At 34.6% G+C, this 11,197-nt stretch overlaps 1 protein-coding gene across 2 annotated transcripts; it reads left to right on the top strand.

Annotated features, from left to right (window-relative positions):
* The first annotated feature begins 432 nt into the window (after positions 1-432).
* Positions 433-9,018, top strand: LOC142342198 (uncharacterized). Of its 2 annotated transcripts, none has more exons than XM_075393439.1 (3): positions 433-458; positions 4,072-4,462; positions 8,108-9,018. In XM_075393439.1, exons 2-3 carry the CDS (start codon positions 4,166-4,168, stop codon positions 8,900-8,902), a joined length of 1,092 nt encoding a protein of 363 aa, XP_075249554.1. In that variant the 5' UTR covers positions 433-458; positions 4,072-4,165; the 3' UTR covers positions 8,903-9,018. The 2 variants fall into 2 exon arrangements, with proteins under 2 accessions (XP_075249554.1, XP_075249553.1); XM_075393438.1 differs by lacking the exon at positions 433-458 and adding an exon at positions 3,677-3,757.
* The last annotated feature ends 2,179 nt before the right edge of the window (positions 9,019-11,197 follow it).

Below are 11,197 nucleotides of genomic sequence, written 5' to 3'. Positions count from 1 at the left end.
AGCCTCTCTATTTGAATGTTAATGCATGTCTATGACGGAACTAATCAGGTTTGGCTTGAAACATTAAAACGTCCTTATGATCACGTTTCGCAAGGGGGTTTTAGAAGAACGAAAATTGATTAATTTTCTTGTAATTGACTTCAAAACTAAGTCTACCTTATTGTGTTACGCCCATGAAAGCCTTTCTTTTACGGTTACTCAAACAATGAAAGTCCTATTAGTTTTCACTAGACGTATTCTATTTTTTTATATATAAAAAAAGAGATATTTCAGGGATTAACAGTTTAATTTAGACTCAAAACTATTTCACTGAATATTGGGAAAATTTCCTCATCATAGTCGGCTTCAAATGATTGCTTCCTTTCAAATTTTCCCTTCAAGTTTCAAAATTGTCCCATTATTTTCGCCCGATGGGACAATTTCTATCATTTTGGAAAATTGCAGGCATTGTTTTCCCGGTTAGTGTGAATATATATTTCTTAGGGCAGCCCCTTTGGCCGAAAAAAAGCAATGCTTGAATAAAAACTTGTTGCCAATTCATTTACTAATTGCATGACAAGATAAAATAATTTTCCGTTGAATTCCAGTCAATTATCTTGCTATTAATTTGTTGCCATGCCGAGTTAAAATTACTATTGTTCCATCCATGCAAACGCCATAAAGAAAATCTCAATTTTCGTATGAGTCTACTATTTCTAGAACACGCTGAGATTGATATTAAATTGTGGAAAGTAACGTCGAAATAATTAGCTATAATCAGTGCTCGAATAAGCTATATGTACTGATCAAAGCCAAGAGGTCCAGCTCAAGACAGGAGCTGGACTTCTGTAAAAAAAAAGATAGCAGAAGCTGAATCGGACATTTTTGTGAGCAACATCTGGTCTTCATCCACCAGCAACATAGTATCACACCGAAAGCAAACACTCCAAATTGAAAACTGCGTTGTTCCTAGAATCAACAGTTTTTTCATTAAATATAGGCAAAAAATTTTTATTTAACGGGGAGCGAGTGTTGAAAAACACTCATTTTTTCAGTTCTATTTTGATGGCCATGATCAGTGATTAGGCAAAAATTTTTCAGAAGTATAATAAAATAACTTCTGAACTGTTTTAATTTTCGGACAACTCGTTTATTAATACAATGACTAGAGTTTTTAGATTTTTCACTAAGAAGGCACAATTGAAAGAGTTTTTAACTTAGATTTTTTTTGGCTCGCAGTTTTGTTTTTTTTCGGGTTTGAGAAACAGGAAGAAAATTAATCACCAAGCAATTCGGCGGGAACTTGTTAGTTTTAAAAAACAATGATTTTTTAATATTACCTTTAGATCTTCATTAAGCTAAAGCTAGTTATGGCTAATGTAAACAGTATTTGACATTAGGCCTTCAATGAATCCTGTTTTCTAAAAATTTTGGATGTTTTTTCTGAAAACTTTTAGTTAGATTCCGAATCTGTTTTATTAGGTCGCCGAATAACTCAAAGTAGTTACTCATTTATAAGTCGCTCTTCTTTAAGTCCATCTGCCAATACTCGTTTTGGGTCAATATCTTGATCGTGGTAAAAAACTTTGGGAAAGCAAAGTTCTTCCCGTTCGCTAGCAAAAATCAAAAAATTAGAAAAGTTCCAAAACTAAAAATTCTAAAACTCTACTAAGATAGTATAGCTCGAACGATTTCTCAAGCCGATTTAGAAACTGATTTTTTTTCCACCAAAAATTTAGATGTTTTTCTTTTTTTGATCTTTGGCTTGAATCATCATTTTTGGAGTTACAACGATAAATTTTAGGGGTACTTTAGAATTTTTCCTAACAAGAACCTTTAAAATTTTATTTGAGTTTTAGAGTTTTTTAGTTTTAGAACTTTTCTAATTTTTGATCAGACCATAAATAGAAGCTTTTAAAAACGAATCGTTAGGACAAAAAAAATTTTCTGCCATAATTTAGGATAACACTTGAAAGCAGAAAAACACTGAAAGAAACTAAATGACAATTTATAAAGTTGTGATATGAAATTGCCAGGACTCTGTATTTGACCAGTAATGGCTTTGGAATAAATATGGTTTATACAAATTGATGTTGATGTAATAACAAAAGTTAATAAATATTTATTCAAGGGTTTGCGTTTAAAAAATCTAAAATGGCCCATACTGAACACGATAAACACATATGACAAATCACAAATATGACTAACAAAGAGAAACTTGATTTTGTAAGGATATAGTCATTAACAGTTTCTTACAATGGTATAGAAAAAAATGCACTCGTGATATAAACCAAGGTCTGATCAAGAATTTGATTCAGGTCTACTTCATCGGATGAAGCTTGATTTTTGGTTTATCTAGTTGATTTCGCATAATTTTAATAGATAGTTCCTCAATAATTTAAACTACTTTAATTTATCGAATTAACTGGATGGATCAAATTAACTGAATGGAATTGACTGGAACATTCAAGTTTAGAGTTTTGTCTAAGAACTTTTTCAATTCGAGATATGTGCAGCAAAAACAAATTTTATCAGATATACAAAATTAATATCTAAAAATTGTATGGATATCATAGTTGTATGGAATAAACCTTCATCTGATCAGGTCATTTTCAAGCAATTAGAAACATTGTTGTTTTTCCGTTGTTAACAATGCCAAATTAGGTTGGAGCAGCTCAGATAATCATTTTTTAGTAAAGCTACAGAGAAATTTAAAGGAAACAAAACTACAGTTACCTGATTTTTTACCTAATGCACTATTTTTTTTAAATAGGGACTCATCGGAACTTTTTGTATTTTAGCCCAAAAACAGAACCTGCTGTTGCGATGAAACTTCCAGTGTCAGCTCTGAAACTATATAGCAAATAAAGTTTTGGTAAAATATTTTTGTCAATTTCTGCAGATAATTTTTGCAAAAAAGAAAAATTTCGATTTGCAACAATCGAAATTCATTCAAAACCACGGATAGCAAGATAATCTATTTTTCCTTGTACGTAGAACTTTTCCGTTGTTACTTCTTTTGAACATCAAAGTTTTCAAAAGCGTTAAGTTTGCAAACAGTTGATAACTAAGTTTTGACAAGAAAATAGAAATGGATAGCTCACCGAAACCCTGTATTCGTGATTTAAGGTGGTCTAATCAGATATGGGTCTTGGCTTGCGCACCTCAACCTTGGTATTCCGTAATTCAATGTGGTCCAAACTTGATTGGACTGCAATTGGAGCTATTACGGGGCATACAGTGTGGGAGAGGGGGAGTGGCGGAGGCCTTTTTTTAATATAGGCGTGGTTACCAACTCTATAGATGTCTAATTATCTAAATAATTAAACGAAAAATCTTTTCGAGAAGGAAGAAGAACTAATTCTGTTTCGTTACAAGAGTTGTTCAATTCTTTAAAATTGCTGTGAAGACATTATAAAAATTAGTTGTTTGGGTTAAGGATGCTATAATTAATGCAGTTTCAAGATTTACTTAGTTTAATAGTATCAACGTTATTACCTAGAAAGGCGTGAACAAGACGATGGGGTGGAGAACTTAACTTTTCAAGGCCCTATGGCCTTGCTTCAATCGTTTAAACTGTACTTTGGCCGCACTTTGAGAAATAGTTATATCTAATTAATCCAAATACGATAATTTACCAGGTTTAAAGAGATTCACAGACAGACAACTTAAGAGGTTCTTCATTTTGAACAATCACCTTGCAGCAACTTTTTAAAAAATCAGATTTAAAATTTTTCCCAAAGTGAAGAACGATTAGGCACAGTAGCATTTTCTAAAGGTAAGCAAAAAATTTTGTTTTCGAATCTACGATGGTCATTTTTGTTCAAATTTGCAAATTTTTGTGGCATTTTGAAATTGTAAGAGCTTTTATACGTCTTGCACTTGGTTTTCGAGAGCTTGTCGGGTCGACTTCAAAATCAGTATTGTTTGTATGTAGTTGACGTTTGTGGCTTTTGTTAAGTACTTTGATAAAGCAGAATAGTTATTTCTCCAAATTGAATTAAGTCTGGGAAAAGCACTTAGTATTGACGAATAAAAGCACCTCACCAAAATCCATTACGCCATCTTCAGCAAAAATAGCCTTTTCATCAGTTTCAGTAATATAACCCAATCCAGAAGGCAGCAGCTACATTTTGAGGATATCAACAAACTTTAAGCGGACTTTGAACTGTCAAAAACAGCGAAGATGACTATAAACATAACGCAAGACCAGGAGCCAGAATCAGCAGAGGCGACAACCTTTTTCGGCTTAGAGGCCGATGAGTTGGTACGATACATCTACATTTTCTCAGCGAGCTTCGGAGTATGGGGCGTTGTGATGAATGTAGCATCATTTTTAACATCGCTCGCTTTGCCGAATGCAAAGTCGACAAGTGCGTTGTTAATTCGATACGTGGCAGTGTGGGATAATGTGGCCCTGTCTTTGGCTTCTATTGATTTGGGAATCAACCGCCTTGCAGGAGTTGGCTTCACTCATATGAATGTAAGTTGTTGATTCTGATGTTTTCAACATAAGTCTAGGAGTCTACATATGAAAAGACCGTCCTCTATCAAAAAAGCGGTATGAAAAGAACAAAATGGCCTGCGCAAAGATTTTTTTTCGAATAAAACGGACTTTATCTCTGCCCAAAATTTAAGCGCCTGATTTTATCTTGAATATATTTTATTCCAGTGACCCCCTCTAAATGCGCCAAAGGAATCATATCTAGTCCATTTGAATAGTTGGTCCTCATTTTGTGTTTCTTTCTTGGTAAAAATTGTCCAATGAAAACTGAAACTGTAGAAAAATGTAGAAACATCGGGGCATGTAGAATCTTCAGAACCAAATGGTGAAACCAAATATTGATTTCCGTTCTAACAGATGAGTTGCGAATAAAGGAATAAACATATTGAAAAAGCGCCTAAGACAGAAACAGCCGGGAAACAAAGCGTTCCGGCCACAAATAAATTGCTTCACTAACTGAAGTCCCGCAGAGCCGACTTTTGCCAAAAGATTAGGCAGTGTTAAGCAATGTCAATTACAAAGTTTTCTATATTAATTCGTTTGTAGTCAAATTTTTGAATTGCAGTCTATTTCATGAGAACTTGATTTTATATATCGCACAGCTGAAAACTGCAGTCTATGTTCATTGAGATGAGAAATCTTTTCGAATTTTCTAAAATAAGCAAACCTAAGTGTACAAACAAACACATATATATTACTTAAAGCTGTAAGAAAAGTGAAATTTCTTTGAAAAAAAGAAAATCAAAATATATAATTTTGTAAATCCAAAAAACAGTTTTTTTGAGCTTCTCAATTTCGATTTTCATCGTTCAAAAGAATGGCAACGGTTGATGCTCAGTCGGCTACATTTGTCTTTTTACCCGAAAAATTTTCCCAAAAATTTTTTTTCGGAATTTTACGCTAAACATGAAAAGATGACACGCCAGAAAATGAAATAGAATTGAGATTCATTGGTTCCTTGTTTCATTTAATTTCATTTTCGGATAGTTTTGATAACACTCTATTCTTAGAAATGCAGTAGTACAAAAATAGTAAATTACTGGCCACTATCTAGAAAAGTTAGTTTTTTTCCAGAATTACTCCACAAAACTAATATTAAGACAGGATCAAAAAAGTTTTCTAAAAATTTTCTTGATAATCTCTTGTTGGAAAAATTTTGTTTAAGTATCTATCAAAATATATGCACTGAGTTAAAGTTAGAAGGAGAATACACAAAACAAATAGATAAAATTGTCCAGATCTCATTTTTGTTATTAAAAACTTGATGCCAGAACCATTTTCGAAAACTTCGCGATGAAAATTGTTTAAGTAGAGTTATCAGATCTAAAGCTAACTGGAACTACCAAGTTGATAGATTTGATCATAAACATGTTTTTTTAGAATTTCATTGCACGAAATATGGATAAAGTGCAACAATTCTTGCAGGAAATAATGACTCTGATTTTTGCTGCTAATAATTTTTTAATAAAAGTTTTGAACATTTCCTACAACACAATTTGCTAACAATGTAAAATGTTTTAAACAGGAAAAAAGGTTATAACTAACGTTATAAAACAAAATAAATGTTCATTAAAACGTAACTTGTTGTTAATGAGCTGCAATTTTTTTTCATTAAATTTTGAGGCAGCAACGCATCGGTTCTTTTTGAAAAACAACTTCACATTTTCCCCCGCTTCAAGGTAAACAAATGATCGGACTTGTATCAAACCCGTTTTAAACTTGGTTGTGATAAGCCACAGAGGCAAACTTCTAACAATCTATTTGAGCCCAAGATGAGATCCGCGACCCAAGATGAGCATGGATTTGGGTCGCCGATATGGGGACTAAACGAAGTACACCAAAAACCAGGTATGGGCCAGGCCGAAGAGGCTTTGACAACCCTTGGCCAGACCAAACAGACCCAGAACCAGACTCCGGGCCAGACCGCAGGAAATTTGACAGCCCTTGGCCAGACCAATCAGACCCAAGATCAGAGCCTGGATCAGACTAAACAAACTTTGGTTACCCTGGGCCAGACGGATTTAAACATGTAAAATTACATGAAGAAACTATAAATTATCCGTTTCAAAATTTGGGTCCAAAAATAAACTTGCTCTAATTTGACAGTTTTTTACTTAAAAAATTATCATCAATTCCCAGAACCACAGAGTATCAGGTAATAGTATTTCAGTGTAGGTCCGATCGCTATTGTTGTGTTGCTAGTTGCAAAAGATTGGCTGCTGCTTACAAAAATGGTCCTTTCAGGGCTCAAATATTTCTCCCTGAGGACTGCCTACCGTATAGAGCTGGACTTCTGGACATTGATTAGTCCAAATAGTTTGTTTGGACGCTGATTAGAGCTAAGTTTCTTATTATTACCTCTTCAAAAAGGCTAAAATATAACTTTTTCAGCAACACTCCAAAAAATAGGTACGGACCAGTCCAAACAGACCAAAGTATGGGAATGGGCCGAAACCAACACACTGAATTTTGGGTATGCGTCAGACAAAACAGACCAAAAATTGGGTAAGGGCCAAACAAAAAATTGGATTTGAGCAAGACTGAGAAGACCAGATATTGGGTATGGACCAGATCGAATACGATAAGTTTGAGGCATGGATGAGACCAAACAGACCAAAATAAGGTATGAACTAGTCCGAACAGACCAAAAATAGGTATGGGTCAGACGTTTGGCACAACCCAAACTCTGTCCAGACTATGATAAATGGTTGCACCTGGTCCCCTCTTCCTGGAACAAGTCCGTGTAACCCATACCTGTCTTAGGTTGCAGATCTCATCCTGGGAAATCATGATTCGTACAAGAAACAGCGGGTTTTAACACAAATGACGAATGTCAAGCTCAATTCAGACTGATCAGAGACAGTTGGTAGGTTTTGAGGGCATGGTTTTAGATCAAAATTGAAGCAGCATTCAAAAAACACAAGTTAATTTAACAAAATCATCAATTTGCTTATTTATATAAACGTTCAAAAATTGGGTGATTTTTTATATTCAATGTATAGAACTTTCTGATACAGTTTTTTTTTGCATTTACTGGCTTGCTTTCAAATTTTGTGCTAATCCACGGACTTTCAAAAACCTTGTAGTGCGCTTCTTCAGACTTTTCTTTAATACTTGGTGGTGGCTAAGGTCTGGAACGTGTGAAATTACCATTGCGGTAATCATTTGAAATTAGTGTTAATGGCGACATTTTCTCAAATCTTGGTCTGGTTATAAAACACAGTTGTATCTGATCAGAAGTGGCGTCCGAGCGCAGTTCAATATGATTATAGGCTAATTCGTGCGCGCTTTAAGCACTACGAGAAAATTTTAGCGCGCTTGAATCTGGCGAGAGGTGGATTTGGGCGCAATTTGAGTACACTTAAGTCTGATCCGAGATCATATTGCTCTGAGCTGATTTCATCAGAGGTCTTTTTAGTCTGGGATGGTCTTTCAAAGGTGGTTTCCGTCTGAGATCTCAGCCTGATATAGATAAAAAAGAACCGAATAAAGAACCCGTAAAGGCTATCTTTCTGTGAATGCTAAAAAAGTCTGCGCTAGATTCTCCAGAACCCAACCAAAATGTTGAAAAATGTTGAATATGATAATTTCAGTTCATTTGAGATTACTCTTAGTGTGTTTTAGTCTGCAATGTGCAAGCTTTTTGTTGGTGGCAACACTACAATTCGAATGACCGCAATGTATCACATTGTGGCTATGGCCATTGATCGGGTAATCGCAATTCGATACCCAATTTTCCACCGCAACCGAATTGCTGCCAATGTTCAAAAATCCGTGGCTGTGACCTGCGCAGTTGTGATGTTTTTCTGCTTCATCTGTTGCTCGCCACTGTTCTTTTTCATGACAATTGGCGAAGATGGAAAGTGTCAAATGGTAGCTCAAGGATACCCTGCATTGATGGAAATTTCTGTCATCTTCCGCAGTTTCGTCATCAATTTGGGTCTTTCCCATGTATCTTTTGCTGCGGCAAACATCATTTTTGTTCAATCGTTGCTGAAACGAACAAACGCGGCGAACGCAGCGAGTAAAGCGAAACCAAATAACGAAACAGGACAACAATCAACTTCGACTGCGGTCGACGAAAAAGCTCGGAGAAAGGAACGAAACAATCGCAACTACATCATAATGCTGATACTTTTGACAGTATCATGTTCGGCGGCTTCGATTATAATCGGCACTTTGAACACGGTATCAAAAGACAAGAAGGCGAAAGGAGAAATGGATTTGTCAAAGGTTCTCAAAGCGATCATAGAGATCCCGAAAGTGTTCAACAACTCGTTGAACTTCGTGTTCTACTGCATATCGGGAGAAATGTTCAGAAAGGCTTTTGTGAGGGCCTTTTTCAAGTGTGGCAAGAAGGGATCTAACGGTGCGAGCATCTTTCAATCCATCATGTCAAATGTTGGATCTAGAAAGTAAGCGGAACAAAAATAAACGACCAGAATTCAAAGACCAAAACTATGCGGCTGGAAGGTATGTGCTCCCCAGATTATAGTAGCAATGTGAACTAGCACTGACTGAATCACGTTATCGCAAGTCTCAATATTACTTTACACAGAATAGAGTCATAATTTACTATGAAAATGCATTTTCAGTCAACAAAAGATGTGAGAGGAACTCTATACTCAATTTCTTTTGTTCGATCTATTTTGGTTGATCGATACAATTGACGAGGCAAACAAATGAGCAAACATTCGTGTGTGTGTGTTTTCGAATGCCGTTTTTGCGGAATTATCGAGGTTAAAAACTTGAGAAGACTGGACTAATTTTCAAATTCCGGCTCATTTTGTCAACTGTTGGATTTAAACTAACAATCCAAAAAAGTAATTTTTTATTAACTTAAACTAATTTGGTTCAGATATGACAACCAATAATCGTTGTTATTTTAATTTAAACCAGTTTTAAAGCTCATAAACGGTGGACATCACAGCTTCTGCAAACGCCCTGACTGGTTTTTTACTCTACTTTTTTTCATTTACACTTGAGCCAAATAAAGCACAACGCAAAAAAGGCAAAAATTGTCAAAACTGCCTTAGGATATAAACATGCGGGCCATTTGGGCTTCTCTTATCTAGGAGAGTGATCTGATGTTGCTGTTCTGCTGGTTTAAATCAATTTTTCTTATATTTGCCAATTTTTAAAAAATTTTCCCCTCATAAAAAAGTTTTTAAAATTCTGAATACGTTTTTCTACTGGTTATTGAACAAACGCGATAACTCAGCGTTACTTGAGATTAAATAACGTATTCAGAATTTTAGAAAACTAATGTGAGAGAAATTTTTTTTAAAAAATTGCAAATAAAAGAAAAATTGATTTAAGCCAGCAGAACAGCAAAATCAGATCATTCTCCTAAATAGTAGAAGCCCAAATAGCCCTCTCATTTATATCTTAGGGCAGTTTTGAAAATTTTTGCTTTTTTGCGTTATGCTTTATTTGGCGCGTGTTAATAAAAAAATTAGAATAAAAAACCAGTCAGAGCGTTTGCAGAAGCTGTGATGTCGAGTGATTCAACAACCGTTTATAATTTCTAAAACAGGTTTTATTCAAAGTTTCCCTGTTTTCTGAAAATTTATTACCAAGTGTTTTTCTGCCCCATCATTTTTCTAAATAGCCACAAATTTAGTTAATTGTGATAATAGTTCTACGGAAAACGACAAAAGCAGTTTTATTCAAACTATATACCAAAAATTTTTTTATCTTTTTTAGGTCAAAAAGCTTTAAATAGCCGTAGAAGAAGATAAAGAATAATCTGAAGTCAAATATCAAATGGGTTTGCAGATTTTGGTATCACTTTAAAGGTTAGTTGACTATTCCGGCAAACAAAAACTATACCTTCAACGATTTTCAAAATGAGCATTCTTTTTCTCCAATAAGTGAACGATCTTTTCGCAAATTCGTGATTGCATTAGTGTAACATTAATTTGCAATAAAAATGGCTGTAAAAAAGCTCAACCAAAGTCCCGCTGTTTTTTCACTGTTTTGCATCATTACATAACAATTTGAAGCAGAAATTAGGAGCGATTTTCCAATTTTTCTATTTACATTTCAGAATGCACAAATTACTTGTTAAGTAAACCGATTTTAGGAGTCGAATTTCTTGGTTAAATTAGACCAAAGGCAGATGTTTTCATGAACCATAGTTTTGATAATTCAACTAAAAAATTATTTTGAGATTAGAAATATGCCTTTGTTCTCTTTGAAAAAACTCTTGCAAACAAAATTTACTCGTTTTAAATGGAAATTATTCTTGCAAAAAGTTTTCTGTTGTCTGCTGTTATTCGTTTTGTGGGCTCAGTTGAACGCCCGTTTCTAAATTTTATGCGACGAATGTCCTAACGAATTTTTCAAAATTATAATATGCGTAAACAAAATTTGGAAGTTTTTGTTTTCGTCACAAAAAAATAACTTATTTTCAGGAGAAAAATCTCTATTCTTTCCAATGTGGAAGGGATTTAGATTTCTTAACTGACGAAAGTAGATGCAAAATTGTTTAAGTGTGTTTTAGTCTGCAATGTGCAAGCTTTTTGTTGGTGGCAACACTACAATTCGAATGACCGCAATGTATCACATTGTGGCTATGGCCATATTCCGGCAAACAAAAACTATACCTTCAACGATTTTTAAAATGAGCATTCTTTTTCTCCAATAAGTGAACGATTTTTTTGCAAATTCATGATTCCATTAGTGTGACATTAATTTGCAATAAAAATGGCT

Source organism: Convolutriloba macropyga, chromosome 7, assembly GCF_964194025.1.
Source record: "Convolutriloba macropyga chromosome 7, txConMacr16.3, whole genome shotgun sequence".
Lineage (NCBI taxonomy): Eukaryota > Metazoa > Xenacoelomorpha > Acoela > Convolutidae > Convolutriloba > Convolutriloba macropyga.
Note: the sequence above shows the minus strand (reverse complement) of the source record. Positions and strands in the feature narration are given on the sequence as shown.

Excerpts from the sequence above, each read along its gene's own strand:
- LOC142342198 (XM_075393439.1), top strand. The coding sequence starts at position 4,166 with ATGACTATAAACATAACGCAAGACCAGGAGCCAGAATCAGCAGAGGCG. Across the intron at positions 4,463-8,107 it reads TTGGCTTCACTCATATGAAT|TCTGCAATGTGCAAGCTTTT; the intron begins GTAAGTTGTTGA and ends AGTGTGTTTTAG.